General features: G+C 37.7%; 1 protein-coding gene across 2 annotated transcripts in view; it reads left to right on the top strand.

Annotated features, from left to right (window-relative positions):
* Positions 1 to 462: 462 nt before the first annotated feature.
* The window catches only part of LOC126473342 (uncharacterized), a 57,969-nt gene continuing 39,839 nt past the window's right edge, over positions 463 to 18,592 (top strand). The window contains exons 1-3 of one of the 2 annotated variants that reach the window (XM_050100342.1): positions 1,387 to 1,483; positions 9,932 to 9,983; positions 17,269 to 17,295. In XM_050100342.1, the coding sequence (XP_049956299.1) occupies positions 1,476 to 1,483; positions 9,932 to 9,983; positions 17,269 to 17,295 (87 nt within the window). In that variant the 5' untranslated portion in view covers positions 1,387 to 1,475. Of the gene's footprint in view, positions 516 to 1,386; positions 1,484 to 9,931; positions 9,984 to 17,268; positions 17,296 to 18,592 lie in introns of those variants that run through there. The other variant, XR_007586440.1, reaches the window with a different exon arrangement.

Here is an 18,592-nt window from a genome sequence, read left to right as displayed (position 1 = left end):
GTCTTTTGCACTCCACGTTAAACTGTACCCAGTAACCTGCTGGGCGATTCTCTGGTCTGAAGAAGGCAATTAATACCATGTTTAGGGTAGCTTTACAATTTTCTGTTGGATGACTTACTGTGTTTTTTTGTGGTTTTTCCACAATATAATTGAGCACTATGCGTGAAGTATAAATGATATGTTCTGAGTCTTATTAAAAAGACTATATAAAGGAGGAGAAATTCCTTAAGCGGCAGTTGTTGAAACAAAAGTCCGCTTGTTTAATGTACCGGAACGCACTTTAAATTACACGATAAATTTGCACTAAAAGGGTTGTCACAGCTCTAGCGGCACGTAAAAATACGCCATCTTCGTATACGACACATGATTTTCTCATAACAATAAATTTAAAGACTCAGAACCTATCCATGTAATTTTTTTATAACGCTTTCTCGATGTATCAGCTGCTTTTGTCATCTGCGCGGTTACGTATGTCGGCTACGGAGAGAGGCAAGAAAATTTTCGCAGAATCAAAGGTAAAGTCCAGTTAAAACATAGAAGATGCGGAAGGCAAACAAATACAAAGGGTACAGCAAGTAACAACAGAGTGGCAGATCAGCAAAGCGCAAACGTGAAGAAACAGGGAGAGTGGGAAGATAGAGTCGCTGGAACGGCTGGGCAAAACATTGGTTATGCTACGGGTAGCGATTGTCAACATGTCCAACATGTGTGCCTGGTTTCAGGTTATGTTTTGAGGAATAAAAGTTAATAAAAGGTTCCATGATTTCTTTTTCCATGTTGTTAAAAAGAACGGTTACGTCCAGCTGCATAAGTCAGCCTGGCGTATCATGGGAACTTGCTTCGGAAAATGCCCGAGTACGGAAAGTTCGAAAAGGTATACAAACCTTCTTGAGTTTTTACCTTAGTATTATTATTAAATGTTGACGAGAAGTCATCAGTTGATTCTGTTGGTTTATTTTGGAGTATCAGTCGAACATTATATTTATCTTTAAGATTGTAAATGCCACTCTATTAACGGCATTATTGGGCAGTTATCACCCGCAAACCGCAAACATTGAATAAGCATATTATAGATGTGTGGTTGTATTATGTCGAATTTTGCAAGAACTGTAGATAAAAATGGTGTATTGTCATTGAAAGTGTGTTGTTGAACATTTGATACAGCCTTCAAACACATTTCGTTTTAGTAAGAATAGCTGTAACAGCACAAGCCCAAACTGATGTGGATAGTCACTGAAGCATTTTGGATTAAGACAAAACATTCACCACCAACTAAAGAGAAAACAAATAACATAGAAGTGCAATAAATATACTGTCAAAATTACCATAGATAGACAGTTTTAATATTATACAGAGTTCACACTGCAAAAGACTGGGTATCATTAAATGTAGTCTGTCAAGCAGACTACAGTGTTTTCTTTTTCTCTACCAGTTGTCAAAACAATCTGCTTACTGTATACAGTCGTAGTACAACAATGAAGAGGTAAATATAATTTTGTTTGTTTTTGTGTTATTCGCAGGTATACTTAATACTTTGTTATTAAATGGTTTAAAGTGCTCAAGGACGTTTATCAAAACATGAATTTTACAGGTTGTGAATCAATTTTGTGAACTTTTGCTCGTTATCTCAAATATATGTATAGGACTACCCAGAATAACTCATGACACAAAGATTATCAAAATGTGACATATTTTAGATGTTCAATGGGTCATTGCTTTTGTGTGTTCGTTGTATCATTTAGAGCAAAAAGCTGTGTTCATTTAATCTTTTAGTAAATGCTATCAGCATGAAAAATGTGACTGTGGACATAGCATTATTAAATGGAGATGTCATGGAAATTGAAGCAATAAAGAGGCCTTAGATAAGCAAGAATATGGCAGATGTTCTGAAGGGACTGAGAAATACTGCGAGGCATCTCGGCTCATGTCAGAAAACAGTGAAAAGGCTGAAATAAAAGATAAAATTGTTGTGTATTTATTACAAGTTGTTCTTCACGCATATTCACATCCACCATGCACACATGAATGGTGGGCATGATGGAGTCACTGTGAAAGGTGAAGTCTCCAATTAAGTTGTATTGATCTGGCTGCAAGTAACTTTTTATAAACTGTAACAAATTTATTTTACGGGTACTACCCTTAGCTGATGGATTGAACAACTGTGGGTATTCAGATATCTAGATGTGTCTTCATTCAAGAGCCACTGGCAGAACTGCATGTGTGTGATTTGATCTCGAACCTTTAACTTGTGCACAACAAAAAATTTGTAGTGATGAAGATCTTTGGCCATTTTAGCAGTGTTCTTACATGACTATCTTTTCATTCCCACATGCACAACTAACCAGTGTTATTATTTTATCAAACTTTTCTGCACGCTGTCTTTCACTTGAATAGTAGTTTCTGGTCTTTGAACTCTTTTTTCAGATAGTTTACTAATGATCTCTCTAATGTTGAGGTTACATTGCCTTGAAATACCAAAAACAGGTAGTTCTTTATTTGTGCTTAAACCATTTACAAAATTATATCAGCTATGTCATCTTAACTGAAAAAGGAAACTTTTTAAAATTAACTAATTCTTGCATACAATAATATTATTTTGATATGAATATAATAGAGGGAAACATTCCACGTGGGAAAAATATGTCTAAAAAGAAAGATGATGAAACTTACCAAACAAAAGCGCTGGCAGGTCGATAGACACACAAACAAACACAAACATACACACAAAATTCTAGCTTTCGCAACCAATGGTTGCCTCGTCAGGAAAGAGGGAAGGAGAAGGAAAGACAAAAGGATATGGGTTTTAAGGGAGAGGGTAAGGAGTCATTCCAATCCCGGGAGCGGAAAGACTTACCTTAGGGGGAAAAAAGGGCAGGTATACACTCGCACACACACACATATCCATCCACACATACACAGACACAAGCAGACATTTGTAAAGGCAAACTCTTTGCCTTTACAAATGTCTGTTTGTGTCTGTGTATGTGTGGATGGATATGTGTGTGTGTGCGAGTGTATACCTGCCCTTTTTTCCCCCTAAGGTAAGTCTTTCCGCTCCCGGGATTGGAATGACTCCTTACCCTCTCCCTTAAAACCCATATCCTTTTGTCTTTCCTTCTCCTTCCCTCTTTCCTGACGAGGCAACCATTGGTTGCGAAAGCTAGAATTTTGTGTGTATGTTTGTGTTTGTTTGTGTGTCTATCGACCTGCCAGCGCTTTTGTTTGGTAAGTTTCATCATCTTTCTTTTTAGACATAATATTATTTTGTGTAGATCTATGTGAACATGATACTTTTTTTTCTGACTAGTTTAGATATGTCAACCCAATATAATCGAGATGCTTTGGGATAAAATTCTAATTCCAGTTGAAGACTTAAGCAGAAGAAACTACTATGTGGGTTTGTGTGTACTGAGCAGAATTTTATACGTGTACTTCTGCCTTTGTGAAACACAAATCTGTGCAATTTTTTTTTAGGGTGCCCAGAACTTCATTTAACATAGTTGTTTCATTCTCTTTGGGTGTTTTCTGTGTATTATTCTAATGGTTCTTGTGGTGGTGTGCATGTTAAAAAACAGGTATGGTTGAAGTCTAAATAATTTTATTTGTGTCCTTATGTTTCTTTAGAGCATGCAATTCTCTGATTGCACTTCCTTGCCTTTTCTCTGACCAATTTTAAGTAATAGGAGTCAGCTGTTACTGTTCGTCAAAGAATTACAACTGCAGTTGATGTATGTCACACACGATCAGTTTGTGAATAATTATGTGCTCCCTCCTCCCGCATTTGCTTTTAGCTGGATGTTGAAGCATAAAGCTTAAGGTACTTCTATGTGAATATAATTACAATTTCGTAAATGTTGTTATGGTAGAAAACTCTGATTTTTCAGTATTGTGACCTTAAAGTTTGATTATTGTGCTGTTGATTGTCAATAATTATCTTAGGTATTAAGAATATTGCAATTGTTCTTTGTTTACTGCTGTCTATCATATGCAATAGCTGCATTTATTGTAAACAATAACGTAGTTTAAAGACAATGAAAATGACTATGAGAAAAGAGCGAACACCCAAATAAGATTTTTTCCAAGTCTCGGTGAATCTTTGTCAGACATTGCTCCAGCCACACAATCACCTTTTTTCTTTGCTTCTTTTTTTTCTGGAAGGGATAACTACATTAGAAACAGTCTTTTTCTTTCAAATATCTTGAGTGCATTACATTAAACAAAGCTATAATATTGAAAACTATTTAATAAAATTGAGAAAACTTTACATTTCTTCAGCCAGATGAACAAACTCAAATGTATGGCAAATGGTGGTACCCCTTAGGGAAATGGCAGCAAGGGCCAGGAAAGGACACCAGATGCACTCTGTGTGTATGCCTGGAGGCCTCATTCAACGTGTTGAAGAGGATATTGTAGTGGGTATTGATGGAGCAGGGTGCAGCCAGCTGTAGATTGTGGCACATTTTGGAACAAATGATGCCTCTCGTCTGGGCTCCGAGGTTATCCCAGTGGCTGGAAGAGAAGGTTGACAAGGCCAATCTTATAGACTGAGTTTCAACGAAGTGCACAATTTGCAGACTTGTTCCCAGAACTGATCGTTTACCTTTGGTTCTCAGTGGAGTGGAAAGATTGAACCAGAGACTGTGAAGGTAGTGTGACAAGCTAGGCTGAGATTTCCTGGACTTGGCCATTATGCTAGAAATCTTAATTGAGCACTATAATACGAATAACTCAATAGGAGACTTCCAACATGGCTTTAGAAGTGGTCGGAGCACCATATCTGCAGCAGTACAGTTTGTACACAGTCTGATGTAGAAAATAAATGAGGGTCACAAAACGGCAGGAGTGTTTTTAGATCTTTCCAAAGAGTTTGACAGAGTCCCTCATGGCACTCTTTTAAGTAAACTTGCTTGTAATGGTGTCGGTGGGAAACTATTGCTTTTAATAGAATCTTACCTTAAAGGTAGACAACAATGCACAGAAGTTGTGTATGATAATGGAGAGGTAATCGAAAAAAGATGATCAAAGATAAGAAATATAAATTTTAGTGTGCCACAAGGCTCTATCTTGGGCCGCTTCTTGTTTATTTGCTACGTGAATGATTTCCCAGAAGTATTAGACACCAGTCATTGTATTACTATGTAAGCTGATGACACCTCTGGGGTTTGCTGGGCACGTAGTAATGATGGCCTAAATTTAGTTATACAGAATGTTGTTGAAAAAGCCCAAACAAATTTTGAAAAAGAAAACCTGAGGGTCAATATTAACAAAACTAATTTAATTTATTTTAAGACAAGTGGCTCAAATAAAAATTCTGTTGTAAATGAGGACATTCAGGAAAATACCTGTTCCCCATCTATCTTATGGAATTGTATTGTAGGGTGGGTGTAGCCAATACAATATAAGAAGGGTATTTGTATTGCAGAAAAGAGTAATAAGAACTATGGCAAAAGTAAGACTCAGAACTTCGTGCAAAAACCTGTTTATTAATTTTAATATTATGACTATCGATGCAGTATATATGTTTAATCAATATTATTAAAGAAAAAAGACAAAAAAGTGACAAACAGGAATATGTAAATCCATGATTACGATACAAGACACAAATCAGACTTTCATATGGTGAGCAGAAGATTGAATCTCACAACAAATACCCCATTCATTAAGGGAGCAATATTTTATAATTCTTTGCCAAACAACCTGAAACACCTTTCTGGTAGAATTTAAAAATGAGTTAAAAAATGGCTTATATTGAAGTGCCCATACAGTATGGTGCTGACATGATTTGACCTCAGGAATGCTATGTTAAATATACTTAAATGATCTTTTACTTAAGAGCATGTAATCTATTGTGTATCAATAATCTAAATGTAGTTTCTGTAACATTGCCCATGCATGTTAAATACATGTTTTGAGCTGTAAGATAAATAAATAAATAAATAAACAAAGGACACGTAAAATGGGCAGAAAGGTATATATATGTTCAGTTAACTAGATGAAAAATTACTAGTGTCTTATTTCAGTGAGGGAGTTGAAACTTTCAGCACAGGGCAGGAGCTTGTAGAGGAACTCTGGCTCAAGTTTAAAAGAATAGTTGGCCATGCATTAGATATACAGGGTGTACATTTTAAGTTAACAAACCAGAATCACTCGAAAAATAAACTTCACACGAAAAAATGTGTAGAATCCAAAGTTAATTATTTTCGGGGGGGGGGGACACACATCTGCTGGTGCTATAATTAGCCCGCCACCCCAACCCCCTGGGGGTGGGGTGGGAGGCAACTTTAAAATTTCAAATGGGAACCCCCATTTTTTATTGCAGAATCAGATTTTACATAAAAAACTACTTACATTTTGTCTTAAACATTTGTTTTGATTCTTGGTAGTTGGCACTGTAATTCAAGAAAATCCATGTTCTCATTTTTGCATGGAAAATGGTTACGGATGAATAAAAAATACTTATTTACTTCGTAAATTTTGATTCACTAAAACTAAAACTCTCCGTCTCTCCCCATAGGGTGGGGTTTGACAGAGAGGAATTAGAGTTTTACAAATGTTGAGCCAAATATTAATTTTTTCCGCAGATTCGGATTGGGTCAACATTTGTAAAACTCTAATTCCTCTCTCTCAAACCCCAAACTATGGGAGAGAGAGGGAGAGTTTTAGTTTTAGCGAATCAAAATTTACAAAGTAAATAACTATTTTTTGTTCATCCATAACCATTTTCCATGCAAAATTGAGAACATGGATTTTCTTAAATTACAGCGCCAACTACCAAGAATCAAAACAAATGTTTAAGACAAAATGTACATAGTTTTTTTATGTAGAATCTGATTCTGCAATAAAAAATGGGGGTTCCCATTTAATTTTTTAAGTTGCTTCCCGCCCCATCCCCCAAGGGGCTGGGGTGGCCGTCTAATTTTAGCACCAGCAGATGTCCCACTCAAAAATAATCAACTTTGGATTCTACACATTTTTTCGTGTGAAGCTTATTTTTCGAGTTATTCTGGTTTGTCAACTTAAAATTTACACCCTGTATATGTACCCAGTAGGAAAGTTCATAACGGTAGGGACCTCCATGGTATACAGTCACTGTAAAGAAACTGACACTACTGCATAATAGGTATAAAACAAATCGTGAGACTATAGAGAGAGAGAGAGAGAGAGAGATACTGAATGAAATGAATTTGGCTGTCAAGAGAGTGATGCATCATGCCTTCAATGATTACCGTGGCAAAATTTTGTCACATGATATTTCACAAAATCCAAAGAAATTTTGGTCATTTTAAAAGGCTATTAGTGGAACCAGAGTTAATATCCAAAACCTGGTTAATGAGAGAGGAACTGAAATTGAGGGCAAAGCAAATGCTGAAATGCTTAATTTCATTTTCAAATGTTCCTTTACAAAGGAAAACCCAGGAGAATTGCCCCAATTTAATCCTTGTACCACTAACAAGATGAATGAAGTAAGTATTAGTATCAGTGGCGTTGAGAAACAGCTGAAATTGTTAAAATTGAACAAAGGTCCAGGGTGTGATGGAATCCGTCAGATTCTTTACTGGATTTACAGCTGAGTTAGTCCCTCTTTTAACTATAACCTATCGTTGATCACCCAAAGAAAAAACTATAGCCAGTTCTTCGAAAACAGCACAGATCACACCTGTCTTCAAGAAGGGTAGTAAAAGTGATCCTCAAAACTACCATCCAGTATCCTTGACATCAGTTTGTTGTCAAATTTTCGCCAGCCGGAGTGGCCGAGCGGTTCTAGGCGCTACAGTCTGGAACCGCGCGACCACTACGGTCATAGATTCGAAGGTTCGAATCCTGCCTCGGGAATGGATGTGTGTGATGTCCTTAGGTTAGTTAGTTTTAAGTAGTTCTAAGTTCTAGGGGACTCATGACCTCAGAAGTTAAGTCCTATAGTGCTCGGAGCCATTTGAACCATTTTTTTTGTTGTCAAATTTTGTAACATATTCTGAGCTCAAACATAATGAGTTACCTTGAACAGAATGACTTTCTCATGTGAACCATCATAGACTCTGAAACATCGATCATGTGAAACCCAACGTGCACTTTTCTCACATGACATACTGAAAGGTTTGGATCAAGGCAGTCAGGTACAGGCAGTAGTTCTTGATTTCCGAACAGCATTTGATACAATACCACACCTAGGCTTATTATCAAAATGAGGATTATATTAAGTAAAAGTGAAATTTGTGACTGGATTGAGAACATTTTGATAGGGAGCATACAGTCTGTTATTTTGGATGGAGGGAAGTGTGTTGGGACCCTTGCTGTGCATGTTGTGTATTAATGACATTGCAGACAATATGCATAGTATCCCCAGACTTTTTGTAAATGATACAGTTGTGTATAACGAAGTACCAACTCAGAAATATTGTCGGATCTTGATAAGATTTCAAAGTGGTGCAAAGATTGATGACTTGCTTTAAATGTTCTGAAATGTACAATTGTGCACTTCACAAAACAAAAAATCATAGTATCCTAAGACTACACTATCAATGAGTCACTGTTGGAATCGGCCACCTCAAACAAATATCTGGATTTAACGCTTTGTAGGGATAAGAAATGGAGTTATCACATAGGCTCAGGCATGGGGAAAGCAGGTGGTAGACTATGGTTTATTGGTATAATACTGTGGAAGTGCAATCAGTCTACAGAGGAGATTGCTTACAGGTAACTTGTGTGACCAGTTCGAGAATATTGCTCAGGTGTGTGGGACCTGTAACAAATAGGAGCAACGGGGAATAGTGAACTTATACAGAGAAGGGCAGCACAAATGATCACAGGTTTGCTTGATCCGTGAGAGTGTGACTCGTGAAGACAGATGTAAACTATCCCGAGAAAGTGTGTGAACAAAGTTTCAAGAACTGGCTTTAAATGATGACACTAGGATATATTACAATCCCCTACATGTCACTCAAATAAGGATTGTGAGGGTAAGATTAGAGTAATTACTGCACACACAAAGGCATTCAAACAATCATTCTTCCCTCGCTATATATATGAATGGAACAGGAATAAACCCTAAAAATTGATACAGTGGGATGTACCCTCTGCCATGCAGCTCATGGTGGTTTGTGGATTAAAGATGTAGATGTTAATGTTGACCACCAAATGGCTCCAAAGTGTTAACTTTATTGTGTATATAAAGTACCAGTTTTCACTTATGATACAAGCAGCAATAACCTTGTAGGAGAAGACAGAAGAAAAATCAAGACAGGAGAGAAATAAATTCAACAACACACTAAAATGAGAGGCAGAATAAAATTGCATTGTAGCTTCCCTAATCAGAGAAATTGTACATAATAGTCAAAGAACCATTTCATTCACTCTGCAGTGGAGTGTGCGCTAATATGAAACTTCCTGGCAGATTAAAACTGTGTGCCAGACTCGAACTCGGGACCTTTGCCTTTCACGGGCAAGTTCTCCATCATCTGAGCTCCCAAAGCACGACTCACGACCCATCCTCACACCTTTAATTCTGCCAGTACCTTGTCCCCTACCTTGCAAACTTTGCAGAAGCTCTCCTGCAAAAGTTGCAGAAGTAGCACTCGTGGAAGGAAGGATATTGCGGAAACATGGCTTTGCCACAGCCTGAGGGATGTTTCCAGAATCAAATTTTCACTCTGGACCGGAGTGTGTGCTGATATGAAACTTCCTGGAAGAGTCTTGATCCAGCACACAGTTTTAATCTGCCGGGAACTTTTAGTCTACAATTTATTGCTTTTGTTTTTATATATACCCTAAAAAGTCTAATTTATTAAATAAAATATTGTGCTTCATTCTTCTACCTTAGATATTAGTGAAACTGAAAATGTTGCACATACATTTCTTTGCAGATTTAAGATGATAAACCACACATTTTTGTTTTTATGTAATATCAGATGTTTAATGTGATATTTTTTTCCAGAGCATATCAGATTGAAAGGTCAAAATACAGCAAGGCAGAAGGGAATGTTGAGGTGAGTATATACTTCAAGCTAACGTAACAGTTGTCACAGTGTATTGTTTTGCCATACAGGCACTCCTCTGTTTTATATTATCCTCTTTCATAGAAGCAGTTGTGTTACAGTCATGTGATTACCTACACTACAGATAACTTTTTGTGGAAAGTGATAAGGTGCAAACATTTGAAATTTATCATTTGTTGATTTCTATTTAACTGGAAAATATTGCACCTGGAATTTGTGGTTGTTGTTTGTTGGACTTCAGTGTGGAGACGGATTTGATGTTCCTCTCCACATTAACACATCCTGTGTAACCCTCTTCATCTCTGCATTACTACCATGACGTGCACCCATTTGAACCTGTTTATTGTAATCAAGCCTTGGCCCCCTCTACAATTTTACACCACACACTTTCCTCCAATACCAAACTGATGATTCTTTGACGTGTCCTTCAACCGAGCCCTTCTTTTTGTGAAATTGTGCCATAAATTTATTTTATCTTCAGTTTGGCTCTGTAGGTTACCACCTCTTTAGTTATCCTATCTACCCATCTTCAGCATGCACCAGTAGAGCCACATTTCAAAAGCTTCTACTCTCCTTGTGTAGACTGTTTGTTGTCCACCCAAATACATTCACAATAGACTTCCTAATGTTTAAATTTATTTTAGCAATTTTATCTTTCTCATGAATGCTTGTCTTACTACTTACAGTCTGCCTTTTTATCCTCTCTACTTCACTTATTGTCTCTTATTTTGCTACCTAGATAGCAAAACTCATCTACTACTTTTACTGTCTCATTTCCTGATCTAATTATGTCAGCACTTCCTGATTTAATTTGGGTACAGTCCATTATGCCTGTTTAACTTTTGATGTTAATCTTATAACCTCTTTTAGGACACTATCCATCCATTCCATTGCTCCTCGAAATCCTTTGCTATGTTTAACAGAATGACAGTATAATTGGCAGACCCATATATTTTCTCTCTGTACTTTAATTCCATTTCCAAATTTGTCATTGATTTCCTTCACTGCTTGCTCAGTGTACAGATTGAATTACATCAGTGATATGCTACAAATTCTTTCCCAAGTACTGCTTCCCTCTTTCATGTCCTTTGGCTCTTCACATTGCATCTAGCTTCTGTAAAAGTTGTAGAAAACCTTTCACTCCCACATATTTTATCCCTACTCTCTTCAGAGAGAGTATTCCAGTCAGCATTGTCAAAAACTTTCTCTGAATTTACGAATACCATAAACTTGGATTTGTAATGTAATTGGACAGATAAAAAAATCTACGTACCAAGTGGCAGCAGGAGAACACACATATAGAATATCATGTGTGCAAGCTTTCAGAGCATGTGGCTTCTTCTTCTGACAGAATGGTTGAAGATGGAGGAGGAGTTGTGAAGGGAAAGGATTGGTGAGCTTCAGGAAAATGGGTTGAGTTCGGAAATGTCACTCAGAACCCAAGGTCAGGGGCACTTAATGCCCAGGAAGAGAAGGAAAGACTGATTGTTGGGGACTGCACCAGACAAGATGTGAAAACCTGAGAGCTTAAAGGTGGAAGATTGGGTAATATGCAAGAGTGAGATTACTGCTAAAACATTGTGCATGAGTTAGTAAGAGTGAAAAGCTAAGTGCATTGTATGTGATAGAGTTGGGAGAGGGACGGTGAAAAATAGACAGTACTAGTCATCAAGATGTTGAATATTGTTTTCCATATTGACTTTTTCTTGCTTCATGTCATTGCTTCAAACTTGGAGATTTGAATCTTTTGTGCATAGTTCACAGTTTTTACCTTGATGATGTCATGTTGCATGCAATATTACATGCAGTGACTCCTGAATTCTTGCTTTTAATACGGCTGTCTCTTTGTGGTAGAAAATACTCTGATCCCAGATGTTTGCCATCTTTCTCTTTTAGTTACACTGTACATATGTTATTTGGGGCTCGCAGTATCTAGGTTATTAGTGCCCATACGTAAAATGTGTGTGTATGTTAAACATTGTAGCAAGTACTGAATTCACTGTATTGTAAGAATATTTTTAGGAAAAACTTAAATTTCTTATCTACTGTATCTCATTGATAAAATTTTCCCCATTGTTCATATTGCGAATTCTCTCTGAATACTGTAATTGAGTTAGCATTTATGATTCGGCAATTAGTATGTCTTCCTTTTTAATTATAAGTGATTGCTGGAGATGCTTTGCTGTTATTACTTGATTATCGTTGTCAGATAAACCATTTATTATGAGGTTCATACACTATGTGATCAAAAGTATGTGGACACCCCAAAAACATAAGTTTTTCATATTAGGTGCATTGTGCTGCCACCTATTGCCAGGTACTCCATATCAGTGACATCAGTAGTCATTAGACACTGTGAGTGAGCAGAATGGGGCACTCCGCGAAACTCACGGACTTTGAATGTGGTCAGGTGACTGGATGTCACTTCTGTCATAAGTCTGTTTGCGAGATGTCCACACTCCTAAACATCCCTAGGTCTACTGTTTCCGAAGTGATAGTGAAGTGGAAATGTGAAGGGACACATACAGCACAAAAGCATTCAGGGCAATCTTGTCTGTTGACTGACACAGACTGCTGACAGTTGAAGAGGGTTGTAATGTGTAATGGGCAGACATCTATCCAGACCATCACACAGGAATTCCAAACTGCATCAGGATCCACTGCAAGTACTCTGACAGTTAGGCGGACAGTGAGAAAACTTGGATTTCACTGTCGAGCGGCTGCTCATAAGCCACACATCGTGCCAGTAAATGCCAAATGGCGTAAGGAGTGTAAACATTGGACGACTGAACAGTGGAAAAACATTGTATGGAGTGACAAATCACGGTTCACAGTGTGTCGATCTGATGGCAGGGTGTGGGTATGGCGAACGCCATTTGCCAGTATGTGTAGTGCCAGCAGTAAAATTTGGAGGTGGTGGTGGTATGGTCTGGTCGTGTTTTTCATGGAGGGAGCTTGCGCCCTTTGCTGTTTTGTGTGGCACTATCACAACACAGACCTACATTGATGTTTTAAGCACCTTCTTGCTTCCCACTGTTAAAGAGCAATTCGGGGATGGCGATTGCATCTTTCAACACGATCGAGCACCTGTTCATAATGCACGGCCTGTGGCGGTGTGGTTACACAACAGTAACATCCCTGTAATGGACTGGCCTGCACAGAGTCCTGACCTGAATTCTATAGGACATCTTTAGGATGTTTTGGAACGTCAACTTTGTGCCAGGCCTCACTCACCGCCATCGAAACCTCTCCTCAGTGTAGAACTCCGTGAAGAATGGGCTGCCATTCCCCAAGAAACCTTTCAGCACTCGACTGAATGTATACCTGCGAGAGTGGAACTGTCATCTGCCAACACCATATTGAATTCCAGCATTACAGTGGAGGGTGCCACGAACTTGTAAGTCGTTTTCAGCTAGGTGGCTGGATACTTTTGATCACATAGTGTATCTATTTGAGGAAAACAGTTGGCATTATAAATAAACTGTCAGTTGCTGGTGCTGTAATTGTTACTGTGGGGGTCAGATCAAAGCTGGACATTAGCAACTCTTAAAGTGCCATTGATCAGAAGTATCCTAGATGAAATCGATTTTTGAATCTCTGTGTACAATCACTTCCTAGTTATTTTTACTAAATTTTATTAGTACCCTCTCTAATTGCTTGGTCAAATTTAAAACATTTGCTGTTGTGGGCATGTCGAGGGAAAATTGTTGATGCTCACTATGGAGCATTTAAAAACTTTGTTTCATGATTACTTTTTTGCAGTTAGAAGTCATCTTCCTATATTGTAAACAATATTTGTCGTATGAATATGAAATAGATTAGTTACTTTTGCCTTTCAAATTTGAATTTCAACTGTAAGCTTCTCCAGACTAGTGGAATAATATAATTCTCTGCAGTTTCTCTTGCCCTCATTTTCCTGTAATGTCTCATTACATTTATATATATCTATTTGAAGACTCAATATTTGGTCTTCTCATTACATAAGTTCTTAATATCAGTCAAGCACTGATTGCTTCTGTTGCTATCCTCTCTTTTTATTTTCATGAGTTAGAGTTTGAAAGGTTTTTGTTTCTAACCTTGCTGTGAGTTGCAAGATTGCACAACTGTTGTGAGAAACACAAGTTGAAGAATCAGATAACTTGAGCAGTATTGCAGTAGGCAAATGTTCCATTCCTTAAACATTTGTGTGTGTTAATAATTTTCTAGTCATGTCACAGTAGACATTTTTGTTAGGCTCTGTAAAAATCCAAATGTTGTTGTTGTTGTCTTCAGTCCTGAGACTGGTTTGATGCAGCTCTCCATGCTACTCTATCCTGTGCAAGCCCCTTCATCTCCCAGTACCTACTGCAACCTACATCCTTCTGAATCTGCTTAGTGTATTCATCTCTTGGTCTCCCTCTACGATTTTTACCCTCCACGCTGCCCTCCAATACTAAATTGGTGATCCCTTGATGCCTCAGAACATGTCCTACCAACCGATCCCTTCTTCTGGTCAAGTTGTGCCACAAACTTCTCTTCTCCCCAATCCTATTCAATACTTCCTCATTAGTTATGTGATCTACCCATCTAATCTTCAGCATTCTTCTGTAGCACCACATTTCGAAAGCTCCTATTCTCTTCTTGTCCAAACTATTTATCGTCCATGTTTCACTTCCATACATGGCTACACTCCATACGAATACTTTCAGAAATGACTTCCTGACACTTAAATCAATACTGGATGTTAACAAATTTCTCTTCTTCAGAAACGCTTTCCTTGCCATTGCCAGCCTACATTTTATATCCTCTCTACTTCGACCATCATCAGTTATTTTGCTCCCCAAATAGCAAAACTCCTTTACTACTTTAAGTGCCTCATTTCCTAATCTAATTCCCTCAGCATCACCCGACTTAATTAGACTACATTCCATTATCCTTGTTTTGCTTTTGTTGATGTTCATCTTATATCCTCCTTTCAAGACACTGTCCATTCCGTTCAACTGCTCTTCCAAGTCCTTTGCTGTCTCTGACAGAATTACAATGTCATCGGCGAACCTCAAAGTTTTTATTTCTTCTCCATGAATTTTAATACCTACTCCGAATTTTTCTTTTGTTTCCTTTACTGCTTGCTCAATATACAGATTGAACAACATCGGGGAGAGGCTACAACCCTGTCTTACTCCCTTCCCAACCACTGCTTCCCTTTCATGTCCCTCGACTCTTATAACTGCCATCTGGTTTCTGTACAAATTGTAAATAGCCTTTCGCTCCCTGTATTTTACCCCTGCCACCTTTAGAATTTGAAAGAGAGTATTCCAGTCAACATTGTCAAAAGCTTTCTCTAAGTCTACAAATGCTAGAAACGTAGGTTTGCCTTTCCTTAATCTTTCTTCTAAGATAAGTCGTAAGGTCAGTATTGCCTCACGTGTTCCAGTGTTTCTACGGAATCCAAACTGATCTTCCCCGAGGTTGGCTTCTACTAGTTTTTCCATTCGTCTGTAAAGAATTCGTGTTAGTATTTTGCAGCTGTGACTTATTAAGCTGATAGTTCGGTAATTTTCACATCTGTCAACACCTGCTTTCTTTGGGATTGGAATTATTATATTCTTCTTGAAGTCTGAGGGTATTTCGCCTGTTTCATACATCTTGCTCACCAGATGGTAGAGTTTTGTCAGGACTGGCTCTCCCACGGCCGTCAGTAGTTCCAATGGAATATTGTCTACTCCCGGGGCCTTGTTTCGACTCAGGTCTTTCAGTGCTCTGTCAAACTCTTCACGCAGTATCATATCTCCCATTTCATCTTCATCTACATCCTCTTCCATTTCCATAATATTGTCCTCAAGTACCTCGCCCTTGTATAGACCCTCTATATACTCCTTCCACCTTTCTGCTTTCCCTTCTTTGCTTAGAACTGGGTTTCCATCTGAGCTCTTGATATTCATACAAGACGTTCTCTTATCTCCAAAGGTCTCTTTAATTTTCCTGTAGGCGGTATCTATCTTACCCCTAGTGAGATAGGCCTCTACATCCTTACATTTGTCCTCTAGCCATCCCTGCTTAGCCATTTTGCACTTCCTGTCGATCTCATTTTTGAGACGTTTGTATTCCTTTTTGCCTATTTCACTTACTGCATTTTTATATTTTCTCCTTTCATCAATTAAATTCAATATTTCTTCTGTTACCCAAGGATTTCTACTAGCCCTCGTCTTTTTACCTACTTGATCCTCTGCTGCCTTCACTACTTCATCCCTCAAAGCTACCCATTCTTCTTCTACTGTATTTATTTCCCCCATTCCTGTCAATTGCTCCCCTATGCTCTCCCTGAATCTCTGTACAACCTCTGGTTCTTTTAGTTTATCCAGGTCCCATCTCCTTAAATTCCCACCTTTTTGCAGTTTCTTCAGTTTTAATCTACAGGTCATAACCAATAGATTGTGGTCAGAGTCCACATCTGCCCCTGGAAATGTCTTACAATTTAAAACCTGGTTCCTAAATCTCTGTCTTACCATTATATAATCTATCTGATACCTTTTAGTATCTCCAGGGTTCTTCCATGTATACAACCTTCTTTCATGATTCTTAAACCAAGTGTTAGTTATGATTATGTTGTGCTCTGTGCAAAATTCTACCAGGCGGCTTCCTCTTTCATTTCTGTCCCCCAATCCATATTCACCTACTATGTTTCCTTCTCTCCCTTTTCCTACACTCGAATTCCAGTCACCCATGACTATTAAATTTTCGTCTCCCTTCACAATCTGAATAATTTCTTTTATTTCATCATACATTTCTTCAATTTCTTCGTCATTTGCAGAGCTAGTTGGCATATAAACTTGTACTACTGTAGTAGGCGTGGGCTTCGTATCTATCTTGGCCACAATAATGCGTTCACTATGCTGTTTGTAGTAGCTTAGCCGCATTCCTATTTTCCTATTCATTATTAAACCTACTCCTGCATTACCCCTATTTGATTTTGTATTTATAACCCTGTACTCACCTGACCAGAAGTCTTGTTCCTCCAAATAGCTGGTGCATTTCTAGAGATGATGTTATTTTTAGGTTGTAATATTGCAGTTAACTTTAAAGGGAAGAAAAATCTCTCTTACCAGACAATAATTTGTATTCCTGTTGAGCTCATTATAATTTGTAGTTTCTCCTAGAAACACAGGTTCATAAATTTTGTAGTTAATTATACGCAGTACAAGCCATGTCATGTTGTGCCATAATACTTTATCTCTGTTACATGTAATGGGTATTTTTATGCCATAGGAAATAAATTAATATTTCTTTTTTCTCATAGTTTGACTTTCTTGTGGATGAGAGAAAGGTAAGAACCAGTGCCTCACTTTGGAAGGCATTACTGAGAAATTTTTTACTAATTAGTCTTTCATATAATAATGTGGAAATAAAGTTGCTATTTAATTTCTTCTTTTATATAACTTGCTTCAATATACAACCACATTTTGCAACACAATTTAGTTATGACATATAAATCGAGGTCTAATATTAAATACAGCATATTTTATACTATGTTTTGATTCAGTAATTGTTTCCTTGATTTTGTTTGATTTTCTTGTTTCGTGTGTATCCTACATTTCTCAAATTAGGAAAGATATTGAATTTGTGTCTGGTTGCTGACAAAATATAAAATATTCCACAAAGTATTCGCTTTTATACATATACTGAATAGTGTATGAATACACAATATTCATAGATTTTAACTCTTGTGACTGTTCATCTTTATTTGAAAATCTTCTCTTTTAATTTGACAATGTGTGCATCATACTAATGAAGCAACTAGAATTTAAAATATGATTATATATTCAGTTGTCATTGGAAAAGTGGTTCTCCCCATGTTTCCCATTACTTATTATTTTTGAATTTTACAGTGTTATATTGTGATACTTTTGAATTTTATTGCTTTCCATGCTGATTTCTATAGATTTCTTGCACTACATGTTTTGATTCCAGATGACATGTGAGATTTCAATGATTTCTTAAAATCTGTTTCAAATAATGTAGGGAATAAAGGTAACTATGCACATTATGGATTAGGCATTGAGCAGTTGTCAGGCACATTGATGAGATTGGTACACTGATAAGCCAAAACATTATGATCACTGTCCACCATGACATTGGATGCCATGTGGTGGCGTTGTGGGCAAGTGACTTGGTTGCAATAGAATGTAAGCAGAGCAGACACACACGGGGGATCACCATAGCGAAGATATGGGTTGCAAATCCATCGAGATAAGCGACTTTGACAAAGGGTAGAATATTATTATGCAGAGCCTGTTAACAAGTTCTCAAAAGCAGCCGAGCTGGTTGAATTTTCATGCGCTACTGTCATCAGTGTCTATGGAAAGAGGCAGGAGGACATCCAAACTACCACTAGGCACTAAATGGTTGGACATTGATGAGTCTTCACAGAACATGGGGATTGGAGGCTTGTTTGCTCAAAAGAGCAGAGCACAAGAGAGCCAAAAGAGCACAATACTGGTGCAAGCACAAGGGTGTTGTTGAACATGGAGCTTCGCACCAGACCAAACCTACATGTTCACTTCTTGAGTCTACGACATTGTCAATTATGATTGCAGTGGGCATGGGACCATTGGGAATTGATC

The sequence above is a fragment of the Schistocerca serialis genome, chromosome 1 (genome assembly GCF_023864345.2).
Source record: "Schistocerca serialis cubense isolate TAMUIC-IGC-003099 chromosome 1, iqSchSeri2.2, whole genome shotgun sequence".
NCBI lineage: Eukaryota > Metazoa > Arthropoda > Insecta > Orthoptera > Acrididae > Schistocerca > Schistocerca serialis.
The sequence above is the reverse complement of the archived record's forward strand: the minus strand, read 5'-3'. Positions and strand labels throughout refer to the sequence as shown.